Raw genomic sequence first — 20,070 nt, 5'->3', positions numbered from 1 at the left:
GAATGGCTCCGAAATAATTTCGACCACCTGGGGTTCATTATGAGCACAGACATCGCAAACCACGTGGGCTCCCTCATATGGACGTCCCCTTTAATCGCAGAAAGTAACCTTTTCGCCGCCACCACAAGGTTGTCGGCCTCTGGCGATAGCTGGATGGCGTTATCTGTGCATGCCAGCGTTCATCCAGTCAAGCTCAGCGAGGGACAATACATTTCACTATGCCAGAGGCCAGTTCAATGCCGAAGGTACAAACACTAGCTGCCTACGCATGTCTGTAAAGTGAGAAAAGAAGCAAGGAACAGGGAGGATCGGGGTGGAGATATTCGAATCCTTTGATGGAAATGGCGACATTGCCGACATCCGGGAAGGTGACGCCTCGCTGGGCGGTTGACTGCCATTGTGTTGTGAATCTTATATTCTACGTTATAAAAACCCTTCTGCAGCATATCGCATTTAAGGAGTTAATAGCAGATAGAAACGGGAAAATTATGAAAAACGATAACCGCAAAAACGGACAGGAAAAAAAAACCTCTCTTATTGCGGTTTTTGTTTATAATGTCTCACCAACTGGCCTATGCCCTTCTAAAGAATTTGAAACTTGCCTGCACATAGTAGCATGCAGAACCTCAATGATTAGCGTTTTTTATTTTATTGTTTCAATCGTAGAAAAAGCATCACACGAAGAACTTATATTAAAGCTGCATCGTTATTTCATCTCTACCTGCCCAGCTTTTAATTCCAAGCCATCATGTCTAACGCAGTGACCTATAGTTGCTCATAAATACGGGAGATGAGGGACTCGGCCCTGAAATACGCACTTTACGGGCAAAAGCTCACCCAACGCTACGTACAGTCGCCTGCTGGACCGACCTGTCACCCAAGCGCACGTTCACGCATACCGATTACACCGTGCGGAAGGTCAGCGCAGATGCACGCGCACCGTGTAGGTCTGCAAAGCCCAGCGTACACAGCTTGAAGGGTAAGCACGCACGCTTTAGACGTCTAGCTCGGGCACACGGACAGCAGGCGTCACCTGATGAGCGCGGCCTTGGGCCGTGACAGCTCGGATGCGTCACGTCCTCCAGGAACAAAGTGGGAACAACAAAAGGTAAACGAAAGGCAGCACTCGCTGTTGACTCTCGGTGGTTGCAAGACCGACTCGCCGACGCCTGACAACGAAGCGACCTCGAATACGCGCCGGACGGAAAAAAACTCACTCTAACAAGCCACGGCTGCAGCGTCATCAGCGCTGCTCGCGAGAAGCAGTCACGAGAAATCTTGCAACGCATGCACTCAAAGCCGTAAGATCGATACTTCGGGGAGTTGGTGTCGTGTAGAGTCTTGGATAAGCAGCGCTATATGTCCATTCTTTCTAGCTATTCAGTTTTCGCGCTGTTCTTCCAAGATGCTTCAAATGCTGCCTGTCCGTCCTACCCTTACAAAAAAAAAGTTTTAGACAGTCTATAGTGCGTCTGTAGACTTCTCTCTATAAAGTCTATAGACTGTCTATAGATAAATGCTAGAAAACAGTCTATAGGCAATAAAAATGCCATAGGCAGTTTATAGACAATCAAATGATTTATGGCCATACACTTTTGGTAGACTTGTCTATAGACAGTCTATAGACTATGAATAGACAAAAAGCAGTATCCACAGGAAGTGAATAGAGTCAACAAGAAGTCTATATACTGTCTATAGACCATTTTTATAAGGGTAAAGAGAGAGTGTATGTTTCACAAGTGGAAAGAATTCGTGAAAACTGATCTGAACTGAGAAGTTTCCGTCTATTACCAACGACAGCGGACAGACGACTACTACTCCTACTATATACACCCGACTACAGGCCGGCTACACCACTAACCGACTGAGGGCGGAGCTGTACACTCTAAACAGGAATCAGCTTATATGGGAGTAAAAAAAGGAATGATCCGTCCTTTAGCCCCAATCTCTTTTAAGGGCACGGTATGCTGCCCAAGTTCGGGAGTGGATTTCGGTAACTGAATGCATGGAATGCTCACACTTGCCAACGGAGGCACATTCTCACTGCAAAACATGCAGTTAGCATGGGAAGAGGCTCTTAAATGCGGTAAAGGAAACCTTGAGGTTAGCAAATAAAGGAGATTAAAACCTCAGCTGTGATCTCTGTAACTGCTGCAACTTTAAATGTTCAGGAGAGGGATTCGTTTCCGCTGCTAACCGCTAAGTTTTCTGTAGTTTTGTGATCGAAATCTACCCCAATGCTTGGGCAAACAGAATTCACTAACTAAAGGACAGCTCCCGCCTTTTTACTCCTGTACAGACTAATTCTAAACGTCGATAAGTATGAATCAATGGGTTTAAATCTTTGAATCGTGCGTCACTCCCGCTGCTTTGTTTATGTGAATACATTCCATGCCAGCTTTCAACAGAAGTCCGGTATACTGATATCGACGCCCTTAGGCATAACACATGTTTTGTTTTTGTCTTCTCCATCAGTTCGTTTATTGACCACTCTGTGTTTCTTTCCTTTCCGTAGATAAATTAGTCATCGAATTCTTGAGACATTCACGCGTTCCGATGTTGCATTGAAGCTACGGGTCACACCCTTGTGACTATTTCCTATAGTTAACTTCGATCATCACGCGCTCTGCTAAAGGACAAACCACAGTGCGCAAGCAATTTTGCATTTCGCCTACACAAGCCAGAGAGCCCTCTCGACGCGAATTCGTGCAGGTGCGCATCCGCAGGCTCCTAGAACACCGCAGCCTTTATCGAAGATCTCAGTGCGAACTAATATGGGCCACCACAACAAACACAAACCTACAGAAATTGTCAGTACTGGAAAAAAGATGCTTAGAATAATATATGGGTTACCCTACGGACACACAACCAGGCACTTGTTTACCGCATTCAGCATTGCAAACGTCCAGAAAATCTAAAATTACAGGTTAATTAAATCTTACATAACTGAACAAAAAGCCTATTTAAACACAATTACCCACTTAGCCTCACTTCAGCATTTCCAGGCTCCATACCCACAACGTCACAAACCACACTGGTCTATACCTGTTACACGAACAAATTACGGACACCAAATGCTTAATTACTGTCTCCCGCTACTTTTAAACATATTTATTGACTCAAACGTTGATGTCCTTCATGTTCCATTTTCCACCGTACGGGATTTTATAATTGAAAGGATGTAATTATACTAATTCTTATTCATAAGCAGCACTGACACCACTTTTGGAATGAAGCCTTGCATTATGTGTTATTTTGCTTTACTATGTGTGTTAATGTTGTATTACGTGTTGGTAATTCTTTTGTTGTACTTTACTTTTTGTTTCTGCTGCATGTGTGCAGTATGTACAAGGCGCAATGTTTCTTGCTGTATGCCGCTGCCTGAGAGGTGGTGAGAACTCAGTCAGGCGTCCTCGCTTTTTTTCTCACCACCTCCATCATTTTTGTTATGATGGAAATAAACATTATTATTATTAACGTCAAACTGCCGCTCGCTTCTGTGCATAGTGGCGGAAGAAAGCCCCAATAGGATAGGGAAGATCGTATTGTTTTCTGCCACTGACATGCCGACAAGACTCCCCGCTTCGTCGCCGACGCAACCCACTCAGATCGAATCGCTTTCCCTCGAAGCACAAGACGGGAAACAGCACGGATCGAAACGGTTCTCGACCCCAAGGGGCGATTGTAGTTTTTGAACACCGCCATAAGACATGTCGTCTTCCGATGTACTATATAAACAGTGTAAGCAACGTACCACTGCAGCGAACGCCTAGCTTCAACAATTGGCATTTAATTACCCGCATTCTTATGACAGAAACGGGGCGCAGACAGTACTGGCGCATTGTAGTGAAAAGCACAAACCAAAACGTACAAACACTGCACACTATGTGTTTGTGAATATATGCGAGATGCATTAAAGCAGTCCCATGGTGATTGGTGCGAGTAAAGGTCTGAGGGGCGACTCGCAGCCTTTCGCGGAAATTAGCTTAAAAACTACCAGTGCAGGTATTCCCATCGGGATCGGTGCGAGTAAAAGTTTGAGAGGCGATTCGCAGTCGTCGGCGGAAATGAACCTAAAAACTACCAGTTTAGGTATCAACTCAGGACATATATAAAATCAAGAGACAGTGAAATGACGAAGAATGTAGCTTGTTTAATAATGCAAGAGCATGATTTTTCTTTCTTCACAACCAAAAACGAACATCATTACGTCTTGTACAGTCTGTAGCGTACGTGATGCGCTAGTAATTACACCGTTAAACACGCGCCGCTTTAATTACAATAAATTTGAAGAGTCCTCCAAAATGGTTACTGCAATTATGAATGGATTTCAACTCTCAGGTCGAATCCAATCTAGGTGAGGCGTTAATCCGGGCGATGCGAAGGCGCGTTCATAAAACAAATTCCGGTAATAAAACTAAGCAACGACAGGAACTCAAAAATTCTTCGTCCTGTTTTTCAGTTGTGCGATCAGAAAACAGGCAGCTGATTCCGTTATAGGTGCGCAAAGCGCTCCTAAATAAGTATATGTCCGCTGAGGTCTGTCGCTCTTGTATACACACCACTGCTGCCCTGATCCCGTTCTCGTTTTTCCTGAGTGGCCCGCGATATCGGATCACCGTACGCCGCGGAGCTTCTCTCCAAGGGGAAAACAACTCGACCGACAGTTGTGCCGGACAAACGCACCACTACACAGATCCACTCCCTCTTTGAGAATAGAATTTAAAATCCGAATCAAGAAAACAAACACAAAATAAGAGAGTATTAGAGGCAGTTGAGAAGATGCGCGAGGGCAGAAACGTTCAGCCATCCTCTCTCATACGCAAGTGCACCCTTCTGGGAAGATCGGCAACAACACGATCACTTCTCCGCTTCGTCGGCTAAAGAAGCGAAGAACAAAAAATGAACTACGTACAGGCATGCGCGAAAAACGGAAACGGCGATACACTCGCTGATGCTGTATACATATACATTTTATCCCGCGATATCACGAGAGCATCGGCTGGATGGGAAAAAAGGAAATGAAAAAAAAAAAAACGTACGACTAAAACGAAGACAGTTTTAGACGGAAATACGGCATAAAGACGGGCATCACGCAAAACCATTCCCCCTTCAGTGCGCGCCGGCAGTTGAGGAGAAACAGTGCAGGCAGGCGTCTGAATGCGCCACAAGCAAACAAACAAACAAGCAAGTAAACAAACAAACAACCGCAGCGACAGCAGAGCAGCTTTATGGACGCACTTGCAACCTCGCGAGATTGTATTAAAACGGCACCGGGCGCCCACGACAGGGCATCGATTTTCAATGCCTGCTGGAATGGCTGTGTGCGTGCGAGTGCGTCGGGACATACACACACACACTCGCTCTCTCTCTCTCTCTCTCTCAGCGCGATATTCCCTCACCCTCTCTCTCAGCGCCTCCTTGGGCCCACGCCCCTCCCTTATCCTGTATATATATACTATGGCTGCTCGTGTTTCAGCGTGCGTTCTGCGCGAGGCGATACGAATACGGAATGCTCAGAGTGCGGTGTCGTTTCCCGCGTGGAGTACGAGCAGTTCAGTACGAGCAGTTGATCCCTTGAAGGCGATTTCTCTCTTTCCGCGTTGCTTGTTCCTTTAGAAAGAGGAACAGCCCGTGCTATGCAGCCAACGCTGAATAGCTGCAGCAGTTTCGAGACGGTGTTTGCACGATCAACTCGCGGCCTCCTCTGGACATTATTTTTGTTCCTTTCTCATTATACAGCCGACTCTTGCTATTCCAGACCTGTTTCACTCGAAATCCCGCTCTATTCGATGTGGGGCTCCAATCCTGTCGACACTAGGTGTATTAAAAGAGGTCCTGTTAATTGGAATTTCAGATAATCCGAAGGAATTCTGCTCCTGTTCATAGTTCGAGTCTTAGACGGGTTGCCGTATTTTCATTATATTTAAATACATGTTGATTTCTTTCTTTATATCAGTGATCTCTCAGATGTCATTAAAACTTCTTTTTGGGGCGAGCTGGTGCATAATGATTTAGTAAAAAGTTTTAGCGCAAACATAGACAACCACAGGAAGACGACAGACATACACAAGCGCTTGTACATATAACTCTTTACTAAACCTCTCTGATGCCACAAACGAAAACTGATCGGGTTCTAAAAGTTGCTCCTATGTTGCAACTGTCCATCACTGGCCCGTTCTGGCTATAGCAGATGCGCTAGGCTTAGATAATTGCCAAGCATACGAAATGGCTTTAGGTAACACAGAGGAAAGAGTAGCGGGATATAAAATGAAAATTATACGAGGTTAGAAAAGCCGAGCGAGCTACTCCGAACAGCTACGGAGAGCTCACCATGTTTTGGAAGTTAGGACACCGTAAATACCCGCTTCCCCACAAGACACTCACAAGACATCAGGCAACTACATGGAGACGGCTACAAACTCATACCCAAGTCGCTACATATACAGTAAGATTTGGCCTACGCAATACACTCCAGAATGCGTGTGGTGCGGAGAGATAGCCACCCTCTACCACTCCACATGGGGCTGTCGGGCGAGCCCGATAGAGCCCAAAATTACAAACCCGTCAGTCGAGCACTGGGAGGAGCTTCTGTCCAGCTCCGAGCCGCAAGATCAGCTTGCGCTGGTTGAGCGGGCCGAGGAGGCACCAAGAACCACTGGGATCCTGTACCTAGGAACACCACCTGCTGCTCAAGACTCCAACCCCTAAACCCCGTCCCATTTCGCGGAATAAAGTTTTGTACTACTTTTATACTACTGAGTATTGGTAACTGAGAGAAAGAGACCATTCTGGATTAGAGAACAAACCCGAATTACAGAAATAACGGCGGAATGAAGAGCAGAAAACTGACGTGGACAAGACACGAAGTGCGCGCTAGCCTACACGTCGGGTTCGAGTAACACGAAGGATAACAAAGGGACAGAGAAGTGGTCGAGGAGCGGTGAAGAGTGAGGTGGGGAGGTGAGGCGAGGCTGGTACAGGGCAGGGACAATTGCAGATAAATAAGAGGGGGCCCTCACTAGCTATCGATGCATGAATGCGATGACAATGTGAGTTAGCATATCCTTCACATCAAGGCGGTAACACCTGACAACTAGCTGATAAGTAATAGTAATGTGCTTTGCCAAAAATAGTATGCTACTTTTCTACTCTAAACCCCTATCTCAACTACTCTCTCGCCATCCACCCCCGGGCCTCAAATCTCCTTATACTTGCAGTTATTTATTCTTTCTGAATACTGACTACAAGGAGGAAAAACAGCGCAAACTAAGACAGAGAACAAAGAACAAGAGGGGAGACACTACAAGCGCCTCTTGTTCTGTGTTCTCTGTCTTAGTTTGCGCTGTTTTTCCACCATGAATTCACAATAACTAGCTCAAATGTCTGCTTTGCTACTGACTAAAACCTTCGTGTTTTAAGTTCCAAAGCGCCTCGAATCTGTGTGTGGCTCCGTTCATAAGAGGTCCAGGGCCATGTACTGCACATGGCTATGCTCTGTTTTCTGCCTGCCTTGCATCCGGCAAAAGCCAGTCCCGACTGTGGAGTCGAAATATTCACCGGTAGCATCTCTCGTACGCAACAAACGACAGCTAGCCTCTTTGAGAAGTAAAATAAAGCACTCCCTTATGGGACAGCCGCACATTTAGAAACAGATTACTATCACGCCACCTAGTGACTTTCAGGTGAACCGTAAGGGCTACTCAAAATGCGGATAATTAAATGACGCCGGGCGCCACCAATAGCTCATAGCGCAGCACACAGGCGGCGCTTCTGACAGGTAATTTCAAGCACAGATCCCTGGACATGCATCGATTTGGACTATAGGTTACGAACAAAGACTGATTAAAGGACTCTGGAGTGAACGAGCATTGTGTTCAAATGGATTATGTTTGCTAATAAGACATACGCACAGCGCTACGCAACCTCTACGGCCACATGCGTTAAATGCGTCACGTCGTTACGACGCTCCTTGTCATTTTTAGCATCATTTGAATATAGTGTAGCCGATAAGCTAAGCTCTGAAACTTGTTCGCTGTACTGCAAATATCGAATTAACATCAATTTCTTTTCTGTATGCGAGCGCATCAATTGACTGTGCACAAAAAAGGTGCACATGCTCATCCCTGTTACAAGTTGGTGCTGTAAAAACAGTGGTGCACCCTTGATGCGACATCGGGAACTCGGTTACCACGTTTCGCTTGTATTTGCATATAGCTTCCGTGGAATTTATTTGTTGCCATAGCCGATGTCTAAATTTCTAAACAATGCTTGCGGCTCCCCACCTGAAAGCCATCTGGATGTACGGCTACTTCCGTTCTGTATATCTTCTTGTCCCTTCTCGTACCCTATTCTGAGACGACCAAGCAAAACGTGCCCAGCTATCAAGTGTCTTACCCCTGAGTTAACTGTTTAGCGCTGCATCAAGTTTTCGTCTCTCCTTTCTTTACCACAGCGCACTGGGCGCAATGCTCGCATCTTACAAACGTCATTTCTCTATTCTCGGGAATGTAATACAAGACCATTTATTTCAGCCCAATATCTGGACGATGACTTCCAGGACTGAAAGCTGCGTGCTAGGCAGTTAACTCTCAATCTCACTTCCGTTCCTTAACTCTCTCTCTCTGTCCCTATGAGTACATCTACTTACTCATTTATTTATTTATTTAGAGATACTGTCAATTCACTGGGGATTTTAACAGGAAGGGCGCTGGAATAAGGCACATCAAAGTATAAACTGCAACAACGTCAATGAATAAAGAGTGAACAAGAAGAAGGATTGAAGGGCACTATAAAACGACTACAGTGTCGCACTTAATTAAGGTTCAATACATAAAAGTCAGGGGATACAGCAATAGGATCGTCGGATTGTACAGTTAGTTGAAGACAAGATAACATATTCAATACGTGGCATGTATATGTGAGACTAGAAACACACAAGCACTGGTAAGAAAAATGGCAAGGCAATAAAAAGGACATTGCGAACAAAGGCTCAGAATTCAAGTGTGTTTACGAGTGAAGATAATTTTCTACCGACTGAGTGAAGATATCTAGTGATGTGCTGCGGGTAATGGAGTGGCCAAGGGTGTTCCAATCTCTTATTGTAAGTGGTTCATACATAGCTTTATCCACCTTAAATCACACCACCACCACACTAAATGTCACCAACGGTACAGCACCGCCATTACATCTCCGCCGCCGTGAAGCTATAAGGAGCTGCAATATCCCTGCACTCCAAGGCCGTGAAGCAGGGCGCATGCATGCGCGTAGAAAATGGCGGCCGAACCGACCACAGCACGCCCGAGGCCCAGACAGAGCGAGGGCCTCGGTTCGTCTCCCCGGGTCGAACACGGTTTAAAAGAAAGAAGGACCTCACTGCCTGCCGGCTTCAATGGGCGAGAAAGAGAGGGAGAGAGGAGGAGGAGGAGGAGAGCGAGAGAGAGAGAGACCAGCGCGACGCGGGCGAATGCGAGCTGCGACGGCGCCTGCGAATATCGATTTCGCGCGGCTTCCATCCGCTGCACGAGAACGCGCGCATGCACACGTCGCTTGCAGGAACACACGCGGACACCGCACACGAACACGCACAGAAGAGAGCCCTCGCCAACCCCCTCCACACTTCGTTTCAGTGTTTCGTTTTTATTATTATTGTTTTTCAGACCACGAGAGCGGAAGAATCTTTGAGCGCGCGCGTTAGGGCGACCGGCGACGACTACAGTGCGTCGAAGCTCGTCGTGCGGGCGCTCTGCACACGACAGGGTTCTTCTGCACCACCCGTAGCCGCGTGGCTGGAATGGGGGGAGAATTGGCCCTTGCCGCCTGAATGAACGTTTTTTCGCAATCTCTCCGCACTGGAAATGACGTCTTCTCCCCCCCTCACCTTTTTTCTTTACTGAGAATAAGGGTTTTCGAACTCGTTTTCTTTCTGTTTTCCTGTCACCACACGTTTGTGCCCTAAGTGTCGTCAGACCTTCGAATATGGCTCCTATAGAAGATTCCACGTCTAAAACCAACCCTTAACCGGCCTCTAACGTATATATGTACAGCGTGGTCCATACTTAGAGGAAACACTGCGCCTTCCAGCGAGGTCGTGATAGACCGAATATTTATTACCGAACAAGAATGCACCCACGAATCACAACACACGTACGTGACATTCCTGAAGGCAAAGAGCCGAGCCGCTGACTTCACATCAAACGGAAGCCGTAAAAGGTTAGAGTTACCAGTTTCTAATGTCTGCACATACAGCAACTACGTGTCACAACCATCACTCTGTTGATGAAATCGAAACAGCACCAAAAAGAATACTAATTATAGATTATTTAGCGATCGTAGGCGAACATCGCGGAGTGATCCATGCATTCAAATGTCTAACGCATCATTTGAAAACACTGAACTATAATTTTATCTCTATAGTCTTTTAAAATATGTGCATCAAACCACTAACGCGTCACACTGGATACCCTTATTTCTCAAATTATTTGTCGTCCAATGCTGTCGTTTTCCGGATTGAAGAAAAAAAAGTTTTTTTTTTTCGTCTAATTATGGAACGCGCTGTACCTGTAAGGCAACAAAAAAAAATAAAAAGAGCACAAAGAACAGCTTTCTTAGCAGTCGGCGTTCAAACCCCCTGCCGACACCAGGGGTTGCTACACTTGGCCAAAGAAAGATAAGAAAACTGCGCTAGCGAAACTTGGGTCGCGCTGAAGAAACTCTAAAAAGTGGATAACGACGTGAAACCTCTCACCTCGCTTCCAAGCACGCAAGCGAGGTGTAGCGCTGAAATGTATTCGGGCCATCAAAGCTTCCACGAATGCTTCCTTCATGCGACCGAAGCGCTGTCTACGTAACGCAAGGTGGAGCTGCGTAAAGCCGACGCCCACCAATGAGCACGCAGCCGCCTCCTAATACACAACGCGGAACACAAGCAGGCCACAGCGACCTCCACCAGCCTGACCCCTCGGCTCCTCCCTCGACTCACACCTTGCGTCACCTCGTGGCGTTATCAGTAACCAGCCGCGGTGTCGTTGGGCAAGACCGTCCTTCGCACGGCGGCGTTCGCACGAAGATTACGGAACAAGGCTCCGCAGCACAGCCGCACGCTGCGGCAAGCCCATCGTCTTCCCGGACACGTGCGTAGTAGTTGGAAGCCAGCGACACCTTTCGCTTGTTGGAACTGCAGCAACGGAGGAGGCGCGAACGGAACGCGTGACGTGCCTGCCGCTGTCGCTAATTCCTGCGGGTCCAACAACCTGCGTGACCGAAATGGCACTCGGCGACGATGTACCCTCCCTGCCTGCCGCTGGTCCCCGTAGCAGCGGCTGCACCGACGCCCCGTTAGAGTATACACGCCGTTAATTCCGACGCCATCTTTTCCAATCTCGAAAACAAGGACCAGATTCGGAAGTTGTGCAACGTGTACATCGTACGTGTACGTGCATCGTACGTGTACGTGCATTGTACGTGTACGTGCATCGTACGTGTACGTGTATGTACGTGTACGTGCACAAGTTGTGCATCGAAAAAAGCGGCAGCTACAATCTTTCTCGCAAGTTCCAGCCGCCGCTACACTTACTGGACTAGAGACACCAAATTTTTGCGCATGTGTTTCCTTCTTTCAAATGATGCTTTAGACATTAGTATACATGGATCACCGCGTGGCATTTGCCTACGACAGCTAAATAATTTATTACTGGATTTCTTGTTTATGCTCTTTCGGTTTCCTTTTAATCAGCTGAACGATGGTTGTGACGTTTAGTTGATGTTTAGGTCACGTTGGACACTTATTGGGAGAGGTGTCCGTTATGGTAGTGAATGTCAGTATGACGATGAGCATAAATGGAACAATTCTATAGAACTATCAGTTTATTCCATCGTTATGCTGTTCGGTCTGGATCATCGGCTAAAGGACCGCGTAGCGAACCTACGATAAGAAAGTACTGGAGCCAAAGGTAAAGAATCGTCACTATATTACACCAGCTACTCCTAGACAAAACGCAGAGAATGACACGCCAAGGTTTAGCCAGCTGCTCGAGAAAGCACTGTACACCTTTCATGGGTGCCGAAAAAACTAAAATAATGGCCAAGACACAACACAGCGAAAGGAGGAACGAAAACGATGGGAACGCAGCGCGAAGGACAACGGTCACAAACTGTACGCATGAACACAAAGTCCGTAAACAAAGTACTACAGCAAAGGCATCTGCGGCTGTCACTCAAGATATTTTTTCTGCGCACATAATGTACACATATAACGTAGCATACACGCGCATGAGCGTATACAGCTGGACCAACGAAAAAGAGATTTTTTCTAGCAAGAAAAAGAGAAAAAAAGATTGCTGTAGCGTACACTTATCTATCCGCATGACAGGCGCGTCCTCAACGGTCCGGAATAATCTGAAACGCACACTCTGCCTCCCCATCCTCCTCCTATTTATCCCGATCTACTGACGCGGCAGATGCAACCCTAGAGCGCAAGCCAACGGGAGGACCCCTGCGCTCAACTTGGAATAAAGCGATCGCGCCGCCTCTGGCTGCGACTGCGGATATCGAAGAAAAAAAAAGGAAGAATTAAGGAAAGAAGAGGGAACGCTACGTGGGCATGGGTGGAAAGGAGGAGAGCAGGCGCAGCATAGCAAGGCTCCCGTCGACCTGAAAGTTTGGGTTCGGGCGTGAAAGTCACCGCCTGAGTCAACCGCGGGCCCCAAAGCTCCATATCCTCGGTACACACGCGCGCGCGCGTAGAGGCCTCGCCGTACGTGACGTAGAAGTGGGAGTATGGGCGGAAAGGAAGAGGGGAGGAGAAGGAGTCGTCGAAACGCAAACACCCTCGTCACCGCTGCACGCGCACCGAAGCGGAAAAAGAAATAAGGGAGGCATCGGTGTTTGCCGTGCGGCCTTATACACATGGTCTATGTGACGCTGCTCTCTCTCCACTCTGCCGTTTGTATTCACAGCACAGTGGGCTAAATCATGCTGCCTTGGCCGATCCCTGTAGTCCTCTACATCCCAAAACCGAGGGTCCGTAAAGGATATTTCATCCAAAATCCAAGGAGAATTGCAGGATTCCAAATATACAATGACTCAATAATCAAAAAATGATCATTTACTAGGGATCCTTACAAGCTTGCCTCTGATTTACCTCTTCATAGGCAACACCTCTGCTTTTGTTTTGCCCCTTAAACCCTGAGTCCCTTTCGGACATCAAACTCCATAAATCATTTTTTGTTTTGCCTAAGGCTTCAATAAAAACAGGCAGGGTCATGTAATGTTGTAATTTCAATTTTTAACTGCAGGCTACCGTAAAGAGTTTAGTATTTTCTGCAGTTTGGTTTTCTTTTCGTGCGCATTCCCGAGATCCATCTACAGAGTCTTCCTTTACAACTCTTCTGGCCGCTTGTTTTACTGCGAAAGCAGTGCTACTGTAAACCCCGCTGGCGTTGGTCATAGGAGCTAGGTCAGACCGACAAAAATTTTTCAGGGCCTTTAAGGACTCCACGCAAATTTAGTGAGTTTTTTAAGGGCCTTTAAAACCCGCTTTCTAAAATCAAGGGTATTCAAGGATATATCAAGGCCCTGTCATACCCTCCGCCATAACCTCTCGTTCCTTTCTTTTCTTTTTTTCCGTAGAAAATTTACCGTACAGCTGAAAACAATATGCTCGTTATTCCAGCCCCATAACTCCCGATTACAGAAGTAAATATAAAGCGCTGCTATTTAACCATAACGGCCGCCACGGCGGCTCAGTGGTTATGGTGCTCGGCTGCTGACCCGAAAGACGCGGGTTCGATCCCGGCCGCGGCGGTTGAATTTCTTTGGAGGAGGAATTCTAGAGGCCCGTGTACTGTGCGATGGCAGTGCACGTTAAAGTACCCCAGGTGGTTGAAATTTTCGGAGCCCTCCACTACGGCGTCTCTCATAGCCTTAGTCGCTTTGGGACATTAAACCCCATAAACGAAACCATTTAACCTTGACGAATACAATGAAGGGCGTTGACGTGCTCGCCTCTGTTCTTGCTGTTTGTTTATTGTTTATTGGGGTTTAACGTCCCAAAGCGACTGAGGTTATGAGAGACGCCGTAGTGAAGGGCTCCGGAAATTTCGACCACCTGGGGTTCTTCAACGTGCACTGACATCGCACAGCACACGGGCCCCTAGAATTTCACCTTCAAGAAATTCAGCCGCCGCGGCCGGGATCGAGCCCGCGTCTTTCGGGTCAGCAGCCGAGCGCCGTAACCACTGAGCCACCGCGGCTGTTCTTGCAGTTCTTTGGTTCGCCAGGAACTTCGCGGCGCTTTGTACTGCTGTTTTCAACCAACCAAAGCTTTGGCACAGATTATGGTCAGCCTGTGAGCCGTGCCTAGGAACGACGGGCTCGACGTGTTGAGCCTGGCGGTGATACCCTTCGTCCCACGAGAGAGGAAAAAACGACCCAAAGGAGAAAGATGCACTGACCGTGAGGTGTTGGAAGAGCCAGGCTCGCATAATGTTGGTGGCCACCTTGGGGAAGATGCCGCGCTTCTTCTGGCGCTTCTTGCCTCTGTCCTCGTCTTCGTCCTCGCCCGTGCCGTCGCCCGAGCCCACACTGGCGTCGCCTGAAACGGATAGAGACACCGGGGGACACGGTCAGACACACGCACGCATCTGTCTGCAACGGGCGGAGCAGGCATACATAATAGACACTTTTAGTTGGGCGTACGCAGTAAGCTTGCGCACGCATCGCTTACCGTGTTGCGTACGCTGTAAATAGTGTAAGCACGACACTTTTAGCTGGCCGTGCCGTAGCGTGTAAGCGGTAGCGCCATCTAGTGACAAGACGCCAAAGCACATCAACGCTGCGTTGAAGAAATTTTCATCCGTAATTACTGATAACTAGGGTGGGTGCACTCCGAGCCTTTTTCGTTCCAAGAAGAAAAACTATACAAATAGAACAAAATGTAACAAGTGACTAAAAGCTAGACAACTACTTCGCCAGGTGTCGTTCTTGCGAGGTAAACACAGGACATTTAGTTAGGCCTAAGAGCTTGAAAATCGACAAATGATCTGAAAACCGAGGCTAGTTATCACTTATACCTCTGCGCGTGGGCGAGAGTGTGAGAAATAAAAGCGAACCGCTACCATTGGAGCGAGCTATCGCGTTGAATAATCCAGCGGTGACATGCATTTATTCCGAAGCGGGCGAGCAGAGCGCCGCCATCTTGTCAACGCAACCCGTAACGTGGCCGTAGCGCACGCACGCAACGACACGATGCGTGCGTACGTACGCAACCGGCCCAGCGTTACGGAACGTCCTGCGCATGCGCACTAGCGACCCGCAACGCTCCTGCGGACGTAAGCCCGTTCCGTACGGCCAACTAAAAGTGTCTATTAGCTATTAGAGTGTTTTCTCAGAGCGGAGAGGTAGTAGCATAGGCACATAGCAGTACAGACAAAGCAGGGTGGTGCCTTCTGTGCATGCGGAGCAGTCTATGTACCGTATTTACTCGCATAATGCTCGCACTCGCATAATGCTCGCACCCCCCACATTGCCTATCGAAAATTGGAATTTTTTTTTTCCTCGCATAATCATCGCATCCCCAACATCACTCGACAGAACTAAGGAAAAGTGCATGCACTATCAAAATATAGCATTACCAAACTAATGATAAAAGGACTAACAGATCTGTGGAGCTGCTGTGCAGCTGGGTAGCAGATGCATGGAGCATGATTGGCGCTGACGTGGTCGTGAAGAGTTTCAAGAAAACTGGCATTTCCAACGCCCTGGACGCGACAGAAGACCACTTGGTGTGGGACGAAGATGAAGAGGGTGAAGCTGAGGAAGCCGACGAAGCAGCGACCAGCGATAGCGATGGCAATGTCGACGTGGACTCCGCGGACTCTGAGTGATGGTGATGTTGCGGGCGGCCTGCCTTCGCAAATAAAGTGTTTCTGCAGCTAGTGTTTGTCGTCTCTGTGGTTTTATTACAAACGTAAGTCCTGCTTGCAATTGAAGTTTTGGTTAAATTTACAATAGCTGGCTTGAGAACCCCGGTTCACAGCCTATTTACATTTGCTTTCAGCACTCCAAAGCATTGTTCAAAAATTTTCCCCGCGTAATTATCGCACCCCCTAACTTCGCACCGATTTTCTGCGAAAAAAAGTGCGAGGATTATGCGAGTAAATACGCTACTCTGTACTGAAATTCATGTGAGGAATAGCGACGACGGCATCACATTTACAACTCCATCCTGCATGAAAACTAAGATCGTGGTTGCGTTAAAACCACCCAAGGAAGGCAAACGCCAAGCACATGACGAACTGTAACCGTACAAGTGAACGAACCTGGTTAGGTCAGCTTTAAAAGCATCAAGCTAGCACCGCGAAACTGCTTTGATTGCGAATTCTTTCTTGCTGTTCGCAAATACGTCGCTATAGTAGCGTCTATTCGGGCAAAGGCCACAGCCAAGGCAGGTTAAATTTTACTGCCTGGGAAGCTAAACTCGAGGTACACACTTGAGAAAAAAGGGGAGACACTTCGGCTATGTAGTACTGGACACACGGGACTAGACAACGCTACGGAGCGGGAAAATGGGTGATCGCACTGAAAAGGAGTTGTTAAACTCGCATTCTTCGAGTTCGCCAGTCTCGCGTGGCACGGCAATGATAAAAAAATAAATAATAAAACCTGGGAAAAAGGGGGGACGGGGGCTGGAAAGGGGCGTAAGGCCAAGATGTAGGCAATAAAAAAAAAAGAAATGTATAGCGCAGCGAATACGGTGTCTCGAAAAACCCGCCTTATCTCGAACGGCCGTGCGTTACACGGTCGTTTGATAAGCAGGAAAACAGAGCGCGGCGTTGTGCAAACGACCCGACGCTTCGGCGTGTACCGCGAATAAAGATAAACCCGACCGATAAGAAGCAGACCGTAACAGCCGCTATAACAATACTGCTAATAACAAGGAACAAACAACGTGGGGCAAAAACAAAAAGCGAGAACACCGTAACGAGCACTACAAAAAGAAAGCACGCACAGCCGACCGGCTGCAAGTTTTCGAAACACAAGAGTTTTCAGCCACCTCGCCGCTACTTCGAGCGTGTTAAACAGACCAAAGAGTACGACGGTCTGAAGAACGGTATCTAGTAGTGGTCAAAAGCGCTTTGTATACAACAATAAAAAAAGTAAACAGCGCAGCTGTCGCTCGCAGTGTCGAGCCAGTGGCGGACAATATCGCCAGCGAGGCCAATTTTATGACCGTCCAATCAGGATCCTTATCTGCGAAGGCGAAGCACAACACCCGGCCTAGTGTCGATCCCCATCGTCCTGCTTTCCTTTCATCTTTGTCTTCTACTTGCCGCAGTGGTTTGTAAAGCCGGCGGGGAGCAAACACAGAAGACCTATCTGTGGTTTACACTCGGTGTACAGTGAGACCTAAAGAGTCTGCAGAAGCCTTGTTCAGATCCGCGGAACTGTAGCCTCCAGCCATATTTCTTAATTGAGGAAAAACAAGTTCCTGGTCGTACCGGCAGCATTTAGAGATCTTAACACCGAGGAAATAAACCTCGCAGTTTGATTCTGGCCTTGCTTGTCTGATATGGTCAGTTGATGTTAGTAAGCAGACACGCAGCCTTCCAAGCCGAGTAGAAAGAAAGAACGTACCAGAATCTCAAGGTCCCGGGATTGAATTCCGACCACGGCGGCCGCATTTAGGTGCAGGATAAATGCAAAAACGCCCGTGTGCTGCGCGCTGTCGGCGCAAGGCAAAGAACCGCAGGAAGTCCTAACCTGAAGCCATCCACTACGGTATCCCCCATAGCTAGTGGTCTGACTCCTCGGTTTAAACCGAAAAACATCGATATAGTTATGTACAAAAGGGTTGAGAATTGGGCGAATTGCCTGGTGCTTTTGTAACCTTGTTCTAGACTGCGCATGTAACCGTTGGTCTTTCCTACACATTTTGTGTTTTTACTAACTTTTGTCAGTTGCTAGTGAACACTCATGTTGTCGTCACTCCGTCTACGTCGTTGTTCTTGACAAAAACGCCGACATAGACTTTAAGTCACTTTTGACCACACAGGATTGCGACATTAGATTACCGAAAAAAGTCAGTAATTCATTCGTACAAAATAATATTCGAAGAAAAAAAAAACAAAGCTCCCGTTCTGAAATAAACACCGAAGGAAGTGCGCCGAATTTTCGAAAAATAAAAACCGAAATTCCATCCCTTGCCATGCATCTGTCTCTCCGAGACGTTAAAAACTACAATTTGCAATTTACAGTGGTGCTCCAGCCATTTCAAGTTCTGGAGCAATTTTTGGAGCAGAAAAATATCCATTCTGGAGCACATTTGTATCAGAACGATAACCCTGGAGCAACATGGGAACAGCATGAATGGAATAAAGGAGTCACAAAGAGTTTGTTCCTAACGAGATAAGGTTCAGCCACGCGTAGCTAGGAAAAGAACAATCACAAAAACAGAGAAAATATTTTATTAATGCTCACACTACCTTGCACGCAAGTTCAACCAAGTATGCTTGACTAAAAGTCCAGAGAACACGTTTACTAGAATCATTCTTTTTTGATGTTGGCTCTACAGTTAAACGTGGTTGTAACGAAATTTTTAAAAAGTGAGATTTTTCTTTACATCCGGGTTTCCGTTACATGTAGGTTTCGCGAAGTGAGTCAAAAGGACACTGCAGAACGGGAACCGAAATAAGAAATAAAAGTAGGTGCAATCACCTTGAAAACATTTACACAAAGCAGTGTTACTCGAAAGTCATAAACGTGGAGAAACTTTTTGCGATCACGCTGATAGTGTGACTGCAGCAGCAGCTGCCGCCACCTCCGCTGCGACCCGCGCAAGGCGGGGGCACCGCGACCGAGCTGGAGAGGAACGCATGCGGCCGTGCCGCTGCCGTAGACCAACCGCGGAGGTTCTTCCCCGCTGCTCCCTCGCTGTAGCCCCAGGAAACAGACTCCTCATCTTGCGTCGCCGGCTATCTCTGCCGTCCCCGCTCCTGACACGCCAAAGTTATCGGCACCGGAATCATGCGAGCAACTACGCGGCAGTGATGGTCGCGCACCGCTCGGGTCTTTGCTATGCCCTATCATCTTTCGCTGCTTTTGAGCATGAACAGTTGTAACGCCACGTGGTATGACGTTCCAAAAGAGAAAGAGCCGGAGATGCGCCAACTGCAGCGGCTCGATGCGATCGGCGTTCCTCTCATGTCAGTTCGTGCTTTATCGTCACGGAACTTTAGCGTGGTTCTAACAAATTTTGAGTGGCTCAGCACTAACAGATAGAGGGCGTAGCCAGTTCGTTACATCAAGGTCAACTCCCGCAACACCTTTACTGCATGAAGGTCTGAAATGCACGCGCTTCAATGGGGCCGGCGATGGTCTTTATGACTAGGCTTCACCGGACGCTCCCTGCTCAGCTTTTTTCCCTACAGGAGCCGGCTTCAAAAAATGTGAAGTAACAGCCTCTCCCGAGTTCTTTCCTTCCTCCATAATAACTGGCTGCTAAATTCTACCACAAGGCAGCCCACCAACGCCCTTGGTTGCCAACTACGAAAACGTTTTAGTAGGTTGTCGACCGAAATCCTGAATGGCTCTAAATATAGTTGCTTTCCTGCGACCGTGTCTTCTTTTTGGAGCAGCTAAGGCGCAATATTGATCAATTTGCCACTTTTGGAGCAGACTGGTGCAGCAAAATGCAAATGTATCAAAATGGAGCAAATGGAGCAGCTGGACCACCACTGAATTTACAGTCTAAATACTTAAGACTTTGAAACCAGATCAAAGAAGGAAATATCCCTAGCATTGGGTATAATATACGCATTGGGTATACGCTGAACAAGAATTAAGCATTATAATAGCATTTTTAGCGCACAGACTTGGAGAATGATCGCAGCATTTTACGTATAGACGTCGATAAAATGAAAAACAGTAACATAGCGCCCTCTTTAACACACCCGTCGAGTGTAAATCTTGCACCAATGACGATGAATTGCACCTATAGTGTACCTAAACGGTAGCCTCAGCTAATGATGCAGAGATGATCATGTACACCCTCGACCACGGTGAACCTACAAG

General features: G+C 47.4%; 1 protein-coding gene across 4 annotated transcripts in view; it reads right to left on the bottom strand.

The window, feature by feature from the left end:
- LOC149332760 (homeobox protein Meis1-like) overlaps positions 1–20,070 on the bottom strand; it is a 410,486-nt gene that overhangs the window by 85,308 nt on the left and 305,108 nt on the right. For all 4 annotated transcript variants that reach the window (XM_089558348.1, XM_089558347.1, XM_089558350.1 and 1 more), the window contains one exon: positions 14,454–14,593. In XM_089558348.1, coding sequence (XP_089414474.1) covers positions 14,454–14,593 — 140 coding nt within the window. The remainder of the gene's footprint in view (positions 1–14,453; positions 14,594–20,070) is intronic.

The sequence above is a fragment of the Amblyomma mixtum genome, chromosome 8 (genome assembly GCF_055824585.1).
Source record: "Amblyomma mixtum isolate Tamu chromosome 8, ASM5582458v1, whole genome shotgun sequence".
Lineage (NCBI taxonomy): Eukaryota > Metazoa > Arthropoda > Arachnida > Ixodida > Ixodidae > Amblyomma > Amblyomma mixtum.
Note: the sequence above shows the minus strand (reverse complement) of the source record. Positions and strands in the feature narration are given on the sequence as shown.